Here is a 21,507-nt window from a genome sequence, read left to right as displayed (position 1 = left end):
TAGAGGCCCGGTGCACGAAATTCATGCAAGGGCTCAGCCCCTGCCTGTGGCGGCGGTGGCCGCCTCTGCCTTGGCCTCCGCCGCTGCGGCTTCATCCGGAAGGTTTTCCGGAAGTATGTCCAGTCTAATTAGCATATTAGGCTTTTGTTATTATAGATTGGCCATCCTTGGGAACTCTGATGCCCAAATAAGGAACTTTATTTAGAAAAGTAAATGCTTTCCCCCATTCTGTGCACAGGTTGATTGGCATGGATGAAGGAAACATTCAGATGTGGGATTTCTGACTGCATCAATTAGTAGTAACAACTGTCATTTATTGGGAACACTTGCTATATTCTAGCCATTGTGTTAAGAGATTTACGTAGACTATTTTTTCATAATCCCCAAACATTAAGGTAATAATGTTTCTTATTTATAGATGAAGACTGTGAGGCTGAGAGAAAACTTTATCCACCTAAAGTCATGTATCCACAATGGCAGATCCAGGGTTCAAACCAAGCCTGCCCAGCCCCGAAGCCTGTAGGCTATCTCCATGTGAACGATACTTGCTTCCCTGGGTTAGTGCAAATTTGGGTAGAAAGAAAATCCTTACAATAGCACCAGCCTACGTACTTATGTCGTCAGTACCCGAATTAACGTGGAAAACCCGAAAAGACATTTTGCCATCACAGTCCGCATGCCAGTTATGCTTAGTTATTTGGGTGTGACTGATGTGATTTCTGTATGGTGTGTCCTCGTGCTGACGCTAGTGATAATATGCGGGTCATTACAGAGTTGAAGGCAGCACTAACCACCTGTTATCTCTCCTTCTGTCACTACTGAGGAAAGGGCACGTTGGGCCACCAGTGGCCCATGGATGTCTACAGACCCCTTTATGGAAATGATTACTACCCTTTTAATAAATCTGGTAAGCTGTATGAATCCAGCAAAATTAGCCAATAGGAAGCTGACTGAAGACCTGTTTTCTCCAACAAGAATACCAGATTTAGCAAAGCCATTGCCTTAATTTGATGTAACCGGCCTTCAGGGTGTGGGCAGGCAGTCAGGTGTACCGGTGAGAATGGCCCTGGGGTTGGAAAGACGTGGGTTCATGTTTTGGCTCTGTCACAAACTAGCTATGCAGTTTCGGGCAAATTAACCTCTGTAAGCCTTCTTCATCTGTGAAATGGAGCTAAGGGTACCTACCTGGGGGTGGTCAGGAGGATTAAATGAGTTGATTCCATCATGAGCTCTTGGCACGGTGCTCCATCAGTGTAACTATCACCACTAACATTGGTGTGCCTATTGTGTTCCTTGCACTTGGCATATCTAATGCCAGTGACCACCTGAAAAGTGAGCAGCAGTGAAAGCAATGACTTGATAGATATTGGCGTAAACAAATATAATCTGTGTCTTCCACACAGAATTTTGGGGGGACTGGTAAGGTTTGGAGTGCTCGGCTCCTGGATATGTCACTTTCTGAGTAAGTGCCAGATGAGACGGATGGCTTGTTTCTTTGAATTGGAAGTCCTCTTGGTCCACCTCTGCTGATTATTTCATTTTATTTTTTTGCAGGGTGAATTTGATGGGGTCCTGAGAGAGGAGGCCGTGGCTGAGGCACTCTACCAGTTGGGGCGCTCCGGTTCCGGGACTGAGCAGGTCTTCCTCAACCTAACTTTATCGGTGAGTGTGACAAGATCGCCATTGCCTGGCTACATCTTGACATGGGTTGGGCCATATCCACTTTTTTCTGATACCCATAGCTTTTGTGGTGGCCCCACGTCTCAGTCGCATTTGGTGGAGCTTGGTGATAAGAGTTATTTATGTAAATGTTAGACATCAAAGAATCCTGGCCAGTCCAACAATCAGCTTCTCAAATTCCTTTGTTTCATTCCCTTCGGAGCCTATTTCTTTCATCTTAAGTAGTTATTTTATAGCAATCAATGCCTTCTTTCCAGAAGGTTGAATTTGATTCTGTAAAACTAATCAAAAACTCTTTAAGAATTTTCTTTCTGATCAGGACTACAATTTATATCTGAATCCATGGGAACAAAGGGTTTTGGTATTGACTTTCCCCCCTAGTAAGTCAAGAAATAAGTAGCTGTGAGCAGTCTCTCACTTTCCTAAAGACACCTATTATTAATGAACAAGTGTATTGTTATTCGTCAATTTTCAAGATTTCGATGCTGGTCACAGTGCAGCACAGAATCTGGGCTCGGTTTTCTCAGACGAGCAGAATTCTCAGAGGACTCTGGCCTCTTTCCCTTGTTTTTCTACAGTCCTAGGCAAACAATACATCTTTTTGCTTCCTTGTATTGTAAAGCATTAATATTCCTTGAGTAAATGCAGATAACGTAGTTGAAAAAGCACACTGAAAGTTTGCTATGGCACCAAAATTTGGCTCAAGTGTATAAATCATCGTAAGGCTGTTCTGTCTTGGGTTTGAACTAGGAAACTATCTGAGAAACGTTAAGCTCTCTTCACCCACGCTGGCTCCATGGCATGTCCTATGAGAACAGCGTATTACGGCTCTCACCTTTACCCGTTTTCACTTTATACCGTTTTATGGATGACTCAGCCGGCCGGGCAGTCGCATACAGGGAGCACCCTGTGTGAACTGCACTGTGTAGGCACTGGAATGGTAGATGATTCCAGCAGCCAATACATCCCCACACAAGTCCCTGGCGATCAATATTCCACTTAGGCACGCAGCGCTATGCCTTAAATTGATCTACCAAAAAAAGCAATTCTTTAAATCTTATTTCAGCCAGATGGACTGAAGCTTAACTTGCTTTGCCACTGACCTCCTTACATGTGAGATATTACGTGTTGAATTACTTTACCTTCATAACCTGTCTTTACTGAATACATTGTCTTAGGGTTGCCTGGTTTAGTGATCCCCCCGCCACCCCAATATCTTACTAGTAGGTATGTTACACGTTATTTTTTAGTTTCTGTTATTGCTTGTGTATGTAGGTTCTCTTCTACCAGAGTCATACTTTTCTTAAGGGCACAATATGGCTCTGTTTCATTATTGTATTTCTCATCATGGCAAGCACAGTGCCTTCTACACAGCAGGGTTTCAGTAGGTATTTATTGATCACTGTTCTAATGGCCTCTATTGAACACCGTTATTACTGTAGCTGAGAACTTGCGTATGATGACATGTCAGTGGTTGGCTTTTTCTGACTCTGATGGCACAACACAAACCAGTGACATGAGTCTTTGTCCCAAGGGGCCGAACACCCCTCCAGCCCCTGTCAGTTCACTAGCAGCGGGATGTCAGGGAGGGAATGTTAGGGAAGGACTCAGGAGACTTGGATCTGCTTCTCTACCACCAACTTGCTATGCGATGTTAGGCTATTTACACTCCTCTCTGTACCTCACATTCCTCATCTCTAAATTGGGAACACTGGGCCCTGTGGATCCCACAGGTTTTTCCTCTATTGTGGGAGAGTTGAAAAGGTGCCCCGTGAGAACGTGGGCGTGTTGTGGTTAATGATCTCCCCATTAGGTGTGAACTCTCTTTAAGGTGCCATTTAAATTCCAGGCATCCGCTGTTTCTTCAACCAGATAAAGGCTGTGGCTTTATTACTCGTACATGTTTCTTAATATAAAACTCTGCTCAAAAGGTCTTCGTGGCACTGCCTTAATTTGCCTTTTCATGTTGTATTTGTTCTTGCTAACAACACTAATTTTCTACGCTATTATTTTCTTCAGAGGAATGCATTTTTAAATGGGGCTTGTAGTATGTTTTGGGATCCTATTAGTAGTAGGCTTCAGATTTTTTCCCCTCTCACTTCTACTCTATTTTATGAAAGGAAATTCTGGATTTCTTTTGACAACTGTTATTTCTAGACGTCGGGAGAAGGCCGAGTGCTAACTTTGAAAGCAACATTAAAGTTCTTTACCTTTTATTTTCTCAGGGTTGTGATTTGATTGACATTAGCATCCTCTGCGGATATGTCCACCTGCAGAAGCTGGATCTCTCAGCAAATAAAATTGGAGGTATGTAATTGTCATTCTAGTTCATTGATGGGTCACTGAATCATTTCAGAAGTTGAGCTTTGCAGTAGGTGATATAGTTTAATACTACAAAACTTGATACAAAGGCTACTGTGGATCAATTTACACATCGACCCAACGCGCTCCATGTAAAAAGGCACCGATGGCTGATGGCTGAAGAAAGGGTCAGGGTGGGCAAACCTGCGATGTTATGCTGGGGGCGAGGGTATCAGGTGGAAGGTTTGCTTTTTCCTTTTAAGAGAGGGATTATTACCTGTTTAATACTTCCTGAATAGCCCACGATTCCCTTTTCTTTCCCTCTTTTAGTTTATTCAGTGTAGATGAATTCGTTTTTATTTTCTTCCTTTAATGGATTCTTTATTTTGCATTTGCATCAACAACATCTTAGTACTGGCCATCTAGTTCTGTTCTTGTTTGAGCACAGAGATTCACAGATTAATTTTTTCCTCTATTTTTGCTGTCTCTATAGTTAGTTGATTCTTAAACTCTTGACTTTGACATTAGAAGGTCTATATGACCTATTTGTTGTGACACCTTGTTCACATTTTATGAAATTAGTTACATTTCCTTGAAAGCTTGATCCTTGTTTCTACTTTTCTGATCTTATTTGAAGTTGAAGTATACAATTCTTTCCCTCAGACTTCTAAGGAAAGAAGCAAATCCTCATTTCTGCCCTGCTTTCTTCACCGATAATCTTTCTAGTTTCTTCTTTAGTTTGTCTTTCTGTCACAATTAAATGTTGCTGATAAGGTGTTCTCTGGCTCATTTTAAGTGTTGTTGTTTTTAACCTTATATGACTGCAATAATTAAAATCCACTTTTATTTCAATGGCTAAGAAATATTCTAGCATATTTTTTCTTAAACCGCTACTGTTTTGAAAGACTGCCTCCCCACCAGCTTCCAGTTTTATAAAACTTTATTATGAAAAAATACAAACATGTGAACAAGTAGAGGGACTGTTGTCATGAATAATCAGGTTCAACAATTACCAGTCATGGCCTATCTTTTTTTTTTAAAGTATATGGTACTTAAAAAAATTATATATATATATATATATATATATATATATATATATATATATATATATATATATATATATATATTAGAGAGAAGAAGGCAAAGGAAGAGAGAGATAGAAACACTGATGAGAGAGAAACATTGATTGGCTGCCTCCTGCACGCCCCCCACAACTGGTGCCCTGACAGGAAATTGAACCATGACCTCCTGATTCATGGGCCGATACTCAACCACTGAGCCACATCGGCTGGGCCCGTGGCCTATCTTGCTTCCTCTATGCCTCCCTGCCCCGCTCCCCAGGATTATTTCAAAGCAAATCTCAGATGCCACAGCATCAGAAGGACTTTTTTAGTGTTACTGGCAGGTGGTCCCCCACACCCCACACAGGTTGGTTTCATTCACTGGGTAAGGAATTGCAGAGCGGTGGGCGGCTTCCAGGTGCTAGTGCTGGGGAAGGGGGAGGAGGTGTGGCATCACTTGAGCAAGGAGCCCACACTTGCCAATGAAGCTTTCCTCTGGGATCCGTCTCCTTTCATCTTTAAGGCCTGTTTTATTAGCTCTTCAAGTGTTTGAGAACCTACTGTCTGGAAAGTACAGTCGATTTTTCTTTCTGTGAGGACAGTGTTACTGATGAATTGAAGCAGACCAATCTCAGTTTGCATCAGAATCACCTGGGGCGTGGAGTGGGGGCTGATCAAACACAGGTGGCTGTGCCCCACCCTCAGAGCTTCAGGTTCAGTTTTGGGGTGGGAATTGAGAATTTGCATTTCTAGTTAGTAGTTCCCCAGTGAAGCTGGTCAGGACCACTCTTTGAGAACCGGGGATGTAGACTCGAGAGGTGCTCCTGCCATCTGGTGGACATGGAGGTCACTACACCGAGTAAGGGATTAACCGTCTTGTAGAAGTTAGAAACCCAGCAACCCGAACCATGAACTTCTCGGTCAGTGACTTGAAAGCATTGTCCATCTGCACAGTGTGAAATGTACCTGCCACCTCCTCATCTCCATCTAAGTGGTAGCTGCTGCTGTGCTTCAAGACAGAACTCAGCGGCACAGCCCTTACCGGCCACAGAAAGGTCAGCTGCAGGGGGCCGAGGAGCGGGTGGAAATTAAGAGTTGAGACCACTGCTGATGGACACAGAGCTGAGCTCAGAAGGGACAAGCAGGCCACGCTTGTAAAGCAATGGCAGTTTCCCCTTAGGTGTCTCTCACAGGCGGCCTTCCTTGATTCGCTCATTCATTCCCACCAACGGTTGCTGTTCCTGTGGGTTCCCCTCCCAGAACAATTTCATTTCAACAGACAGGCTAGAGAAAGGGGATGGTTTCGGCCAGAGAAATGAAGTAGCAGTTGGTGGAGCGCCAGTGGCTGTGACTGGCCCTGTGATCTAGAATGAGAAGAGAGGAGACGCTATCACTACCATTTTCAGGTGGAGAAACAAGTTACTGGCAGAGACGGGGCAGCAAGTCCTTATTGTGGGGTTCTTCCGGAGCTGGTTTCTTTCTTTAAAAGCCATTTGTATTGATTTCAGAGAGGAAAGGAGAGGGAGAGGATAGAAGCATCTATGATGGGAGAGAATCATTGATCAGCTGCCTCCTGCACGCCCCCTCCTGGGGATGGAGCCTGCAACCTGGGCGTGTGCCCTGACCGGGAATCGAACCTGAGCTCCCGGGTCATAGGTCGATGCTCAGTCACTGAGCCATGCTGGCCGGTCCTGAGCTGGATTCTTATTTTTCCTCCTGTCCGGAAGCACGTCTGCTGTGAAGCGGCCGCAAAACGCTACACAATACTTCATTTCTTATGTTTTACATGTAATTTCATTAGGACGAATATTAGCACTACAGTCCTTTATTTAGTACTCAGGCTCAGAATATTTGCTTGGGATAAAATGCAGAACTCACATACATTTGAGCCAATCCAGAGTCAAAGTAAAATAATAGCAATCATTTAAATTGCTTCAAATAATTAATTAGATTTAGGATTAAGTCCAAATAAAACAAAGTTTGTAGCATAGAAAGTTCTCTAATTGTGGCATTTTCAGTCTTCCTGAAAAGAACTAATTCAGTTATTTAGGGTCCGATTATCAAGAGGATTATCTGGGCTCTAACTTCTTGTCCTTGCCTCCCTGCTGGCAGTTTTTGAAGATGTGACTGTTAGGTGAGCTGGCACCCTGAGGAGGCTGACCTGGGACAAGGGCGTGGAGGGCATGGGGAGGCCCTGGGAGAAGGTTCAGTGACCGGCTCAGGGAGAGGGTTCTGTGTGTGTGTGTGTGTGTGTGCGTGCATGTGTGTTTCACACACCCTATGCATTTCACTCATCTGGATGTGCTTGTATCTGGTATAATTAAGATGTGCTTGTATCTGGTATAATTAAAAAATGTTCTTATGTAACATATGTTGTTTTTAATGACTTTGTCCAATTTTTATTTTATTGGCTTACCTTATTGTGTATTTCGTTTTCTCCCCAGATTTGTCTTGTGTGAGTTGTATGCCGTATCTTCTAGAACTTAATGCTTCTCAAAATAAACTGACTACATTCTTCAATTTCAAGCCACCCAAAAATCTCAAGGTAGACTTTACTGATACACCAATTCCATATGTTAACTGGTTTGCAAAGCACATTAATAAGAAAATGTCACTAAAACAGGACATTCAGAGGGTATGAGGTAGGGTAAATAGTGTAAGGATTTGGAATGAAATAAGAGGGAGAGGCTTTATGCATCATTTATTTTGGAAAAGGGAGATGGTTTGTGAATGAATCATGTTTATAGGAAGTTTTGCTGAAACCTAGTGCTCACATCAAAGAGCTAGCTTCCTTCTGTTCTGGCCCCCTCCTTTACTGGTAAAAGGAGTGAATGTTTGTATGCTTTTATTAGAGCAGAATAACTTTAATGTGAAAAATCTGTAAGAATGTCCTGGGCGCTCAGATTTTGCCCTCCTGTGGATCCAGCCATTAGTTTTATAAGGAAGTGGTGGTTTCAGGCCCGTATCCTCACCTCTGCAGCTGCCTTTGCATTGCTGGGGCAGATTAACTCTGTGAGCAGTGGCTGGTGGAGCAGCCTGCTCTGCACAGGGCCCTGGGTCTCCACCTTCCGTGTGCGCACAGCTCACCTGGTTCCTGTGGAAATGAGATTCTTCCCAGGAGGTCCTGGGGGGGTGGGGGTGGGGGACACCAGGGAGGTGATTTCCAACACCTTCCAGGTGATGTTGGTGCTGCTGGTCCTTGGACCACATTAGGCAGAGAGGCCGGGGAGTACTGGTTCCCGAACCTTCCTGCACACTGCAGTCGCCTGGGCGTTTTTAAAACCTCCATGTGTGGTCCTGCTGCCAGAGATTCTGATCCAAGTGGCCCCAGGTAATGACGGGGCTTGCGGGCTCTAATGTGCTGACAAATTTGGGAACCAGTGCCTCTGAGCTGGGGACCAGTGTTCCTCTTTTGGACTCAGATATTTAATTTTAAAGTTATTTTTAGGAATGGATATCAACTACTGCCTTTTATTAGCTACTGGTTTTATTTTATTTACAAACCAAATTAACTTAGACCCAAAGTATTCGCCAGTATTTGCATAAATCTGAGATCAAGAATCTGACGTCCTTCCTACCAGGGAGACATCCTTATTAATTTTTCTTCTGTTGTTTCACATCACTCTATTTTTATCAATAGAGTTTCCCCCTTTGAAATTACAGTGATGCCAGGGTGACATTCCTCTGTCCAAATACTCCCCACGGGGTGCCTGCCTGTGCTGGGTGCGGGCCGCGTCTCCAGGTTACTGGGAGCTGTGCTGGCCGAGCTGTTTCCTTGGCCCGCCCTGGCTTGTCCGTGCATCCCTAAGCCCCAGGGAAGCCAGTCAGCACAACAGCGCGGCCTCTGCCCTCGGAAGGACTTCTTGGAGTTTCTTCCATTCACACCCTTACATCACCCTCTCTCAAAAAGACTCCACAAATGAACAAAAACAAATCAGAGACCCCACCTTTTTTGTTGTTATTTAGAGCAGTTTTAGGTTCAAGCAGGTATAAAGACTTCCCATATTCCTCCTGCCTCCACTCAGGCACAACCTCCCCATGATCAGAGTCCTCCACAGAAGTGGTCCATTTGTTACAGTTGATGAACCCACATTGACACATCATGGTCACCCCAAGTCCATAGTTTACATTAGGGTTCCCTCTTGCTGCTGTGCATACTTGGGGTTTGGACAAATGTGTAATGGCATGTACCCACCATTATGGCAGAACCCCATCTTTATCGTTCCTGGAGAATAACACCAAACATCAGTGATGTTAGAGGAGCGCCAGGCTGCCGGCGAGTGGCTGTGAGAACTCCATGTGCACTTGGGAGGGGGATGATTGGTGTTTTCTGTGCATTATCTTATTTAATTCCCCCAACAAGCTGTGAGACGGCTGGAATGGGCCCATTTTACAGATGAGGACACTGAGGTACAGAAAGGGTGAGTGACTCATAGTCTTCCCTGGGAGGTGGCAGGGCTGGGATTGAACCTGATGGCTGAGACCCAGAGCCCATATCTTCCCAGAAAGTCAGGCCTGTGTACAGTGTCCCACCCGCTTGGGCAGCTCTGCCTCCTTCTTCTTTGTTATCTCCGAGCCTGTACCACCAACCGAGAGGGCACGCATTTCCTGAAGAGCAGGAGGCTGCCCTTCACTCCGTGTTTCCTGGAATGCTCTGCTCTTCGTAGGTGAAGAAGGTTCATTTGATTTGATGGGTATTTCCAGAAAGCTCTGGGAGCCAGTGGAACTCCCAGCGGGAGTCAGAGCAATCTCAGCCTTTTAAGGTCTCTCAACAGTCCTGGTTTTATAGGTGCACCGCGGGCTTAGTCTTCACCACAGCCCTGACGGGAGTGGTTGGGTAGATTCATGAGGAGACACATATGGCACAAGAAATGAAAGGTATTGATGAAAAAGTGCCAGTTTGAAATTAGCTCAGACAATTATAAGTTTATTTCTAGTTTATCATTATTACATGGAAGAAATTAACTTAGACCCAAAGTATTCTGCCAGCGTTTGCACAAATATGAAATCAATGAAACTCCATTAACATCGTCCCAAACTGACTTCTTATTTCAGTCCTGATATGCATTTACATAGTTGCAGTTTGTATATACTTGTGTTCTGACTTTTTAATAAATATATTTTTATTGATTTCATAGAGGAAGGGAGAGGGAGAGAGAGAGAAACATCAATGATGAGTGAGAATCATTGATCACCTTCCTCCTGCATGCCCCTTACCGGAGATGGAGCCCACAACCTGGGCATGTGCCTAGACAGGGAATTGAACCGTGACCTCCTGGTTCATAGGTCGATGCTCAACCACTGAGCCACACCTGCTGGGCTGATTTTTTTTATTTAACACAATTTAGTTTGCACATTTCTATTCTTCACATGGTTCATACACATGCATTTTACTGACTATCAACTTAATCAGTTTTCTACTCTTGCCACTTGAGTTGTTGCCAGTTTTTCTTTTTTCAAGTATTCAATATTTAAAGTTTTTAACATTTAAAGTACTTAGTATTTAATGCATTTATAAAATGACCGTAGTACATTTTTGGGGGTTGGGTCACTGTTTTAAAGGGTACAAGAAGATAAAAATAGTGCTCAATATATAATTGCTTCATAGTTTTCCATAAAATGGTTATAATATGAAAATTATCAATGAGTGTTTCAACAAAGTTAGGATTTTTTTCTTTTTCTTTTTTAAAAGGTCATTTTTATTTATCCTGTCAGTAGGTGAACAATTAAATGAAGTTACTTAATGTTATATTTCTGTAATCTCATATTTTTGAGTAGGAACAACTGCTGTTGCTGAAAATGCTTTCCTAAAATAGTCCACTTTGAGAAGGGTGTTATGTTGAAGAGATGACCTGAGGCATGAATTAGGAAGATTTTTCTGGCATTAAGGGATGACATGGAGAATATACTGAGATAAAAATAGAAAAGGCAAAGAAAAGAGAAACAAGATAACAGTTTGCTGGGCATTAGAGAATCTGAAAGAAATGGTGGTAAGAGTGAAACTGAGGTAAATCCTGAAGAAGGTCAGGAAAGTTTACAATAAATGCTGAAAGGGAGAGAGTAGCTGCAGGAACTGAGTGTTTGGGTCCTGGGATTCTGCTCTGCCCACAGGAAGGGGACGTCATAGGGTCTCTAAAGGGGACAGACAGGATCCCAGTTAGACAGTGATGAAATAGGGATAAACATGTTTTCAATGAAGAATTCTAATCCTACATCCAGAAACACATTCTTATTGTGCATTTACTCACTGGTTAAGCTGAATAAAAAAGTATGACATGTTGTTTCTTTTTCTCCTCAGAAGGTGGATTTTTCCTGCAACCAAATTTCTAAAATGGGTGATTTGTCGGCATACCAGGCTCTCACTAAACTAATTCTGGACAGTATCCTTTGCAAAGTAAAGGGGAAATTTTGGTTAATAGACTCATTGATGAGCATGTGCCCGTTGGCATGGAACAGTACCGGATAAGCAGTTTACTAAATAACGAAGGACTAATCATCATAACATGGGAAAGATGCTTTATTTACAAAGGATTAAGGCTGCAAATCAAAGCTTGCCAAGAGCATTTTCTACCTGAAAAGTTAAGTTCTGATTAATGGAGGCTTATTTTTAATGCAAGAACCAGATAAGAAGTGCTGTTTTAACTGACTCCTTTTCAAATTTACTTAAACTTGCACCCTATTTCATATAAATTCAGTATCTGAAAATCCAGATATGGCCCCATGGAAAATTAGTGACTATTTCACAAAAGAATTCATACTAAGCTTCCTTTGAATAGCAAGCTTCTCTGGTGTATTTTAAATATGCTTACATGAAAAAAAACAAAAAACAACTTTTGATTTGCGACCAACTTCAGGAACAGGCCTGTTGCACGGCTCAGGCTCCACGCAGGTGGAGCGCCTACGCCAAAGCACAGGCTCCAGCTGGAGCCGCAGGGGGTCACTGGGGACCTGTGAGTTTAATGAGCTTGAGCCTCCTCTTCACACCAGAGGCTGATGTCCTCTGGGTGACCAGGGAGCAGCGCCCCTTTCTCAGTGAGTGTCTGCCTGCCCCCTGAGGGTTCTCAGGGCGGAGTGGAGAGTGAATGGACTGCCCCTGGGCACCTCGTTCCGGGATGTTGCAGCAGCCAGAACACATTACGCTTGTAATGAGGCGGAGAGGTGGGGAGAATGGAAGGGATGCTTCCTTGAAGACATATTTTGTGGGTAAAACCTTTCTTCACCTTTGATGGAACGCTTTGAGCATACTGCCACGCCCTTTAGCACTTTTGTGCAAAAATGAGCAATTAGTGGACCAAATTTAAGAAATGTAAGAAACGCCAAGGGTTGGGGGAACATGTAGATCAAAAGGATCTCTTTTTAGGTTGCTTATGAGTGTGAAATTGGTTAACCACCTTGGAAAACAATTTTATACCGTCGTGTAAAGTTGAACATCCAAACTCCCTATGACCTCATATTTTCATTCCTACATATGAAGGTGTGGCATGCGTGTACCTGGAGGCTTGTATAAGAATTAACAGTGTCCATTGCAGCATTGCTTATAGCAGCAAAATATTGAAGCAGGCCAGATGCTCGTGGATAAGAGAAAGCATCGATTATGGTGTACTTACACAGCAGCATATTATACAGTAGCGAAAATGAATGAAATATATTTCCATGTAGGAATAGGAGAGGTCTCAATAAACTAAATATAGTTTAGGTATAAAACCAGTGGGAAAAGGAAGAGGAAATAGACCACTCAGCATAGTGGTTCTCTCCGAGCGGGGGAGCCCTGGATGGGACAGGAGAGGTGTGCAGAGACGGATGTGTCAGTTATTGCTAATGTCCTACCTCTCGGGTTGGGGGTGGGATGATGGTGATGGAGGTGGTTTCAAGAGTGTCCCTTACATTTTTTAAAAGTAAATAAAAAGCAGGCGATATACGGGCCAATGGTGTACCTATGTCAATTAGCAAATTTAAAAGCCTGAAAATTAAAAATTAATGTCTTTGAAAATAATTATTTACCAAACTTCAAACGTCTACTGAGTCCCCTGGATGGTTTGCTAAACACATTGCTGGCCCCCGTCCTCAGAGCTTCTTTCTGAGTAGGTCTGGGGTGGCCCCTGAGAGTTCACGTTTCTAAAGTTCCCAGGTCATGCTGGTATTGCTGGTCTGAGACGGTACTCTGAGAAGCTCAGCTCTGAACTAACCCACCTTCTCTATTCTACCTTGCAAGGCATGCTTTCCTAATCTGATGGCTTCAGAAATCTGACTGCTATCATTTTTATGCTTTTTATATTTGCTCAAGCTTTCCTTAGTGGGCACCTATGACTTTTTAAGTTGAGGGGGGGAAAGTACGCTTTTCTTTAAAATTAAGTTAAATGAAAAATGTAATTATCAATATAACAAACAAAACAATTATTTAAAAACAACTTAGTTAATAAAGCTAGTACTACTGATAATGTAATTCTGGTAGATTATATTAATACCTCAGAATGAATTAACTATAAGATAACAACTTTGTAGTTTATTTTATCGTGCTGTTTTATCCTTTCATATGTGGATAATTGGTGATTAATTGATAATCATTTTAAATTGCAAGATGATAAACATTGCCAAGTGTACATAAATTTATTATTCTTGAGAAAGGAGAGCAGTTTATTCTTTACCCATAAATCTTGACTGGCTGTTCATTGTAATTTATAATTGTAGGGTTATGAAATTTAAAAATGATTCGTAGAATTTTAAAATCAAGACAGGATTTTAGAAACCATCCAGTACTAACCGTTATTTTATGGAGGAGGAGCCTACAGCTCAGGGAGATTCAGTGAACTGTCTAAGATCATTTGGAAAATGGTTGAACTGAGTAGTCTTCGGAATTACATTGTTTTGCCCATGTTGCAACGCATTGAGTAATTACTACTGTTATCACCTTCCATTCAGAGTGTGTGCGTGTTTCATTCCTTCGAGAGTGTCACTCCCATGGGGAAGAACGTGGTGCCCTGGCAAGGTGATACGGACCTCTCAGGGCTGGTTTTGCTTAAAGCCATCACTGCGGCTCTCCCCACTAAGAGGAGCGTGATGGATTTCCAATATGTCTAGTAACGGTTTTCTACCCACCCGGACCATATATTTTGATCAGACACATGAATAAGAACGAATACTGACTAGTGAGTAATTCATGTCAAGCGCTGTGAACTGCTGACAGCATCGCCAAAATGTAAAATAAATGGCTGGGCTTTTCCTGCTGCAGAGTTCTACCTGTGCGCCCCTGACTCGTCCGCTCCTTTTCCTCCGGGATCTAAAATTCCGCTGTCAAAGATTTATTCACAGAATGAAGTGCTTTAGAGCTGAAATACAGTTTGATAATTTGGGGTTCTGTGAGTCTTTCTTCTGATCGTGGCCTTTTAAAATGAAAATACACCCAAGAGGATTAACCCAGTAAGCTAATCTACACTAATAAAAGATAAACATGCTAATAGATTGTACCTTCACAATGCTCACCAGCCAATCAGGAGTGAGTATGCAAATTAACCCAACAAAGATGGTGGGTTGATTTGCATATGCAGGCGCTGAGCAGCCGGGGGCGGGGCAGGATGCTTGCATCATTGCCATGGCGACGACACAGGCCTTCCGCACCACCCCAGCCACTTGGGGCCTCTGGGCAGTGTGGGAAGGTGGAAAGGTGGCTCTGGCCAGAGTGAAGGCAGTGCCGGCAGCCAGGGGAAGGAAGGCCCATTCTTGCACAAATCTTCGTGCATCAGGCCTCTAGTTCATTATAATAGCTTAGTGACTTATCAATGATATTTCTTCTTACCCAAAAGTTCCAAAACCTATGAAAGAATAATGTTAGAAGAAGGGCAGGTAAAGGTTCCTAAAATAAGAAACTGGGCAATTGGGGAGATAAAGGAATTCCTGAAAGCAGGCTGTGAACTCAGTGCTGCACGGACCACATTGACTGTTGGACCAGCCTGCACATTGACTGTTATCATTGCTGGCGGTCACACACAAGGTGACTATGGGGTCACTGGGCAGGAAAGCTGCTGAGCCACTGTAAAAACGTGCTTCTTCCTGCCCAGCTGGTGTGGCTCAGTGATTGAGCATCAACTCATGAACATGTCTGGGTTGTGAGTTCAAACCCCAGTGAAGGGCGTGCAGGAGGCAGCCAATCTATGCGTCTCTCGTTGATGTTTCTACCTCTCTTCCTCTCTCCCTTCTCTCTCTAAAGTCAGTAAAAATATATATTTTTAAAATGCCCCCTACCCACAAACCTTGTTAATTTATAGTGCCTGAAATTCCTGGAAATCTAAAGGAAAATGAAGAGTTGGGGACTGTTTTTCTGAAATGAACGTATTTCTCGATAGAGTTGTTCAGCCCTCGGCCCCAGTGCTGTGAGTGAGGGTGGTGGCGGCTGCAGAGCCCAGGGTTACCACTGAAGTGATGCATCTGCATTGCTCCTCCCTTTGGCCCTTACAATACTAATTTCATGCAGCAAGCCTTGCCGCTCTTGTCAGCTAGTCAGCTGGGTGTACCAAGGGAACTGCGCTTAGCCTCTAGTGCCTTGGAAAATTACTGTGTACACAGTAAACAAGCTTTCCTTTTTAATTCCCATGATCTCTTCCTAGTTTCAGGATTCCTGTTTTCTAGTGTTCTCATCCTTGCCTGCTTCCCAAGGGAATGCGTCCTGGCTCAGCTACCCACAAGCATGTGTTGTACGTACCCTTTGTCGTAATTTAGAGTATCTTCATTTTGGTGGGAGCACAGCTACCAGGACATTAGTGCTCCTGGAATAGGCCCGAAGGACTAGTGCTCCCTCTGCTAAACCGAGACAGATGGTCATCTGAAGGTTTTCTTGCCAAAGATTGCCTACTCCAAAGATACTTTATTTCATCAGGCTGTGTGAGAGTTTAATTTCCCATGTCCTGCATTTCACACCCTTTGTTACAATCCTTATCTGCAAAGCTCTGGTCTTTGGTTTAGTAATAGAAGGATTGTTTAAATAGCTAAAGAAAATGGGAGCTGAAAGGAGCATAGCCATAGCGTTGGGGAGCTTTGAGGTCTCTGTGCAGGAAGCTGTATGCAAGGAGATTTGAAAATGCATATTGACGACAAGCAGAACTATGTTTTCACCCAACAATTGAATGTGAATGAAACGTGTGAAGAAAATCTAGGAATTTCTGGTTCATCTGGCAACATTTTCTCACGTTGCTTCTAGTTTCCTAATTTTCCTCTTTCTGCAGCCTAGTTCTTTTCAGAATCAGTCCTGGCCTTGAATCTTCCATTCGTGCTGTTGGCCAAGTGGGAGAGGATTGGATTCCTTGGCCTCACTTGCTCGTAATTCAGGAAGGATAGCATGCCTTACAATTGTTAAGTGTTTTATGGTCTGTGCAACTCATTCACACCCAGTTTCTAGTTTTTTCTGATGATCTAACTTTTGGCCTTTGGGGCAATCTGGCATTATCTTCACTTTGCAAATGAAACATCTGAGCAGAAAGAAGTCACATAACTCAAGTAGCAGAGTTACCATAACTACAAAATATGAGGCAAAATACATGATTTTGTGATGCTCACAAACCCCACCCCTTTAAAAAATTAATTCCATGATTGTTGATTCTGTGACTCATGAAAGGAGGTAGCTGGGGGTTAGAAATTGAACAGAAAAGGCTTCAAGGAAGCGGTGATTTGTCTAGAGTGGACGCCAAGAAGGGGAATTGCTGTGACATGTTTACTGCCAAATCATCTTCAAGGTGGCTGCATCATCATGAACCTTCTCACTCAGTACTATGAAAGTATCTGTTCTTTAGAACCTTTACACCCTTTAAACCTTTCATATGTTTGCTACGCTGGTGTGTGAAGAATGGCATCTTGTCTTAATTTGTATTCTCTGACTACAGGTGAAGTGTCTTTTCACATGTTTATTAGCCACTTGGATTTGCTCTTCGGAAAACTTCCTGGGAATAGCCTGAACATAGTCTTCATTTTCAATTGGGTTGTTTTCTCCTTTTTCTCTATTAGTTTGTGGCGTTTCTTTAGTACTCTAGACAGTAATCCTTTGCCTAGTCTATATGTTGTGCATATGTTCTTCCAAACTATCATTTGTACTTATGCAATTAAGAAGTAATAAAAAAAGAAATAAGAAAATGAGGTTATCTATCAAAAAATACTTAAGATGTTGGTTGAATATGAATGTTTAAAAAAAAGGGGGGGGGGGAGTGGGATTTGACATTGAGCCTGAAGAACAGGCAGGGTTTATAGAAAGGAGCTGGAAAGCAGTATGAAAAACAATAATATGGCCAAGCAGAAACGTTATTGGTACCTCCCAGACCCATTGAGAATGTTCACGGGCAGAAGTGGAGAATTCTCATTGGATTATAATGGGGATGAAATTGACTAACTGGTTTGCTTAAAGTGAAGAGCCCTAAATGCTGGGTGAGGGATTTGGGATTCATCCTATGAGAATTTTTTAATTGAAGTGTAATACCCAGCCAATATTTTGAAAAAAATTAACCTCACTACAGTGTGTGAAGTGACTTGGAGACAGGATGTTGGAGATACCCATTAGTGCTAAAGCTTAATTAAGTTAGCAGAGGAATGAATGAAAAGGAAAGGAATAATTAAAGAGATGTTTTAAAGTTAAAAAAGAAAAAAAAAAGAAAAAAGAGTTAGGTTTGGTGATGGATTGCATGCCCTGAAGATTACAAGTGGCTGAGAAAATGGTGATGTCTTAGGCTACTTTCAAGGGAAAACTGAACTTTAGTGGGGAAATGGTATCAAATCCAGAAATTTGCCAGAAAGATTAAAGACAGAGAGAGGCGAGAAGACTTGGTGACTTTGAGATGATGGTTTTAGGTGCCAACACGGATGGAACACAGAAGATAGGTTAAAATTTTAGCAATGAGTAGAAACTTAGTCAAGGGATAAGGAAAGTAAGGCAGAGTTTTGGCTTCACTTATTTTAAAGGGAGAAGAGAAAGAGCTGTTTCTCTCTATACCAGGACATTGGCTTTTTCTTACCACTCATTGGCTACAGATGCCACTCATTTTCCAGGCTGTGACCCTGGTTTTGATGATGAGAAAGCTTGCCACGTGTTGCCTCTCTAGGGCAATTCAATTTAGAAGTCCAGTCTGTGGGAAGCACTGGAGTTTCTCAGAGAGACCTGTGAGGAGCCGAGGAAAGCACACCAAGGAGGGGGCAGCCGTGAGCCTCTCTGAACTTTCTTTCCTCGCCCATTAGGTGAGTCACATGTGAATGCAAATATGCCTGTTTCATTTTCACCCTAGCTGGGTGGCTTTGTACACCAAGGGGTGACAGGTTAGATTGCCAGTCAGGGCACATACCTAGGTTTTAGGCTTGATCCCGGTCAGGGGAACATATGGGAGGCAACCGATTGATGTTTCTCTCTCACCTCATCTCTCTCTCTCTCTCTCTCTCTCTCTCTCTCTCTCTGAACATCCTCACACGAGGATTTTTTAAAAAGTTAATTTTAAGTTGTGCTGGTATTAACTTCTATGTGAAAAATATATTTCAAAAATATGTTCATGCTACATTGACATATAATACTGCTCTGTTTTTGCTATTGCCTGATTTACCAGTGGTTCTTGTTTTCTCTAAAATGTTTTGAAAAATATTTTCCTTAAACGTAGTCATGGTATATAGACAATGCAATAGAAGAAATCAGCGGGTTAGAGCTGTGCAGCAGCCTGACTCACCTCAGCTTGGCCAAGAACAAGATCACAACGATCAGCGGCCTGGGCGAGCTGCCCATCAAAATCCTCTGTCTGGTGAGTCTGGCCACGTTGGGAATACTAGTGAACATTTTAGTAAAGGCATGACTTAGAATTGTTTAGGAATTTTCAGCCTTATAAAGAGAGAATTACTTAATGGTATGGTATTGTCTTCAGTTGTGTTTATTCTTTGCTGTATCTGTGTGTGTGTGTGTGTGTGTGTGTCTGTGAGATATCAATATTTCAGGCTAAAGGAAAATGATTTTCCAATTTGGTATCCAAATTCAATTTTTTTCAAAAGATTGATATTTTTTCATTGAGAAAGAAAGGCATGCTTTTAACAATTACTTAAAAATACGTTTTATAATGTCTGAACATTTAAGCTTATTTAAGCATTATATTTATTTATTTTTATTGTTTAAAGTATTAAATATAGTAGTATATATATATATATATATATCCTTTTTTTCCCCCATAAGCATTATATTTATTGATGTTAACACTCTTGCTTTCAAATGAACCACATGATGTTCTCTGGGCACTGAAGTTTTGCCATCTTTTTTGTATTAATATATGCTAGTCTCCCCTTCTAACAGCCAGAATTAGTACTGAGACTAGATGAACAGTTCCAATCAGAGAGTGAAAACTTGGCTATTTTTCCCATAGAGAGTACTCTTCTTTAGCTACAGAACATGCTATGTGACTATGACTCAATGAAAAGGTAATTTACAAAAAATTGGAAGGATCATAATAGTCCCAAATACACTGTATTTATGAAAGAACAGCATTGCTCACTAATTTGGGGGCTGATAATATAGTTTCTGAATTATCCAGGATTTTTTCTTCTTCCTTCCCTCCTCCCTCCTACTTCTTAACCTTGGACGGCTTTGCTGTTCTTTATTATACCTGTCACAAGGTGGGCCTGGAGGATGTTAAGCCATGAGGCTGCTAGCTTATTAAATTCCTATGTGAACTTTCCCACAGGAGTGTTGAACTGTTGTTTGAAATGACATGTTTGGTTGTCTGCAGAATTTTGACATATACAATATACTATCCCTGTCTTATTTAACCACCGAGAGCTGATGGATGGCTGTGTGTTAATTTTCTCCCCTAGCTTGGGGATGAAGTGTGTTTTTAAGACCCTTCATTCCTTACAGTGAGTCAGGGGAGGATCACGTACTGGTTCCCAGTACTGAGGATGGGAAAGAGGCATGGTTTCATGGTTCCTGCCCACAAATGCATATTAGCCAAACATAAATGAAAATTAACTTGGTAAGTTGGATTGCAAATTTAAGAATTATAAGAAAAGTCACGTTTTAAAGTTGTAACAATCTGAAGGATTATTGGCAGCATGTGCTGTTCTGTTTGTAGCTTATCCTTTCTTTACATCTTTTCTGTATTGGCATTCCCATTAACTTTAAGTGGAGCAATAGAAGGAGATGTGGGGGTGTGCTTAAGGGAACAAAAATTGAATTCATTATTAAGAATAACAACACATAGCCCTGGCTGGTGTGGCTCAGTCGGTCGGGCATTGTCCCATACACCAAAAGGCTGCTGGTTCGATTCCTGGTCAGGGCACATGCCCAGGTTGCAGGCTCAATCCCCAGGAAGATCATGCAAGAGGTAGACAGTCGATGTTTCACTCTCACATTAATGTTTCTCTCTCCCTTCCTTTCTCTAGAATTCAATTTTTAAAATCTTAATAAAAAGAATAACAACACGTAACACTTTCATCCTTAAGCATTTGTTTCAATAACTAAATAAGTAATCCATGCTGACAATTTTGTGCCATCATTAATTTTCCTTAAAGTTTTTGAGAATAGGAAGGTTTTCTTTTCCATATGTTAATAAAATACGTAAAGTGAAATGATACACATTTGTTTCAACAGTTTTTAATATTGAAAATAATTTATTTTACAATTTAGAGAAAAAAGGACAATTCAGTATACACACCAATAGTTGTCTACCATCAACATTTGTGATAAATGTAAGGGGGAAATGTAGTTCAGTGGTGGGCTATTGTGGTAGCCACCTCCCTTAGCAAGTCAGGACAATGCATTTCAAATTTTAAACTTTATTTTGTCTTAGTAAGAACCATTTGTTGTTTCCCCTCCACATGGGGAGATGAGTATTTCTCATCTCACTTATTTAAGGAAATGGCTTCTCTCTAAAGGCTCCCTTTACCTGTTAGTCATGACACCATAAGCAAGAGCTGTTCGTGGAGAGACTGGATAAAGGGTTGGACTGGATGACTTTGAACTCAGAAATTGTGTGATTCTGAATATTTCTCAGCTCTGCTTCCTTTTATGACCACAGGCTATCTAATTGAACTTCTCTATGCCTTATTCTATGCTTTTTGTTGTTGTTGTTAATCTTCACCTGAGGATATTTTTTCCATTGCTTTTCAGAGAGAGTGGAAAGGGGAGAGAGAGAAACATCGATGAGAGAGAGGCACATCGACTGGTTGCCTGCCACACACGCCCCAACCCAGGGTGGGGAGTAAACCTGCAACCCACGTACATGCCCTTGACAGGAAATCCAACCTGAGACCCTTCAGTGCCTGGGGCCGATGCTCTAACCACTGAGAACACCGTCCAAGGCTCACTACTCTTGTATCTACCACTTTGAAAGCCATCAGAGATGCTGTAAAGAATTATACGGGCTATCTTCCACATCTACAGCACGTTAAGTTTCTTTACAAAGAAGTATAGGGTATATAAACTTGATATGTGGGCATATTTTAAATAGGATATTAAAGTCTTATT

At 42.0% G+C, this 21,507-nt stretch overlaps 1 protein-coding gene across 1 annotated transcript in view; it reads left to right on the top strand.

The window, feature by feature from the left end:
• The window catches only part of LRGUK (leucine rich repeats and guanylate kinase domain containing), a 59,731-nt gene that overhangs the window by 6,814 nt on the left and 31,410 nt on the right, over positions 1-21,507 (top strand). Inside the window, exons 2-6 of the mRNA XM_079786532.1 lie at positions 1,555-1,662; positions 3,906-3,987; positions 7,487-7,587; positions 11,341-11,422; positions 18,675-18,799. Of these exons, the coding sequence (XP_079642658.1) occupies positions 1,555-1,662; positions 3,906-3,987; positions 7,487-7,587; positions 11,341-11,422; positions 18,675-18,799 (498 nt within the window). The remainder of the gene's footprint in view (positions 1-1,554; positions 1,663-3,905; positions 3,988-7,486; positions 7,588-11,340; positions 11,423-18,674; positions 18,800-21,507) is intronic.

The sequence above is a fragment of the Cnephaeus nilssonii genome, assembly GCF_951640355.1.
Source record: "Cnephaeus nilssonii genome assembly, chromosome: 12".
Classification (NCBI taxonomy): domain Eukaryota; kingdom Metazoa; phylum Chordata; class Mammalia; order Chiroptera; family Vespertilionidae; genus Cnephaeus; species Cnephaeus nilssonii.
This window is presented reverse-complemented; position numbering and strand designations above follow the sequence as displayed.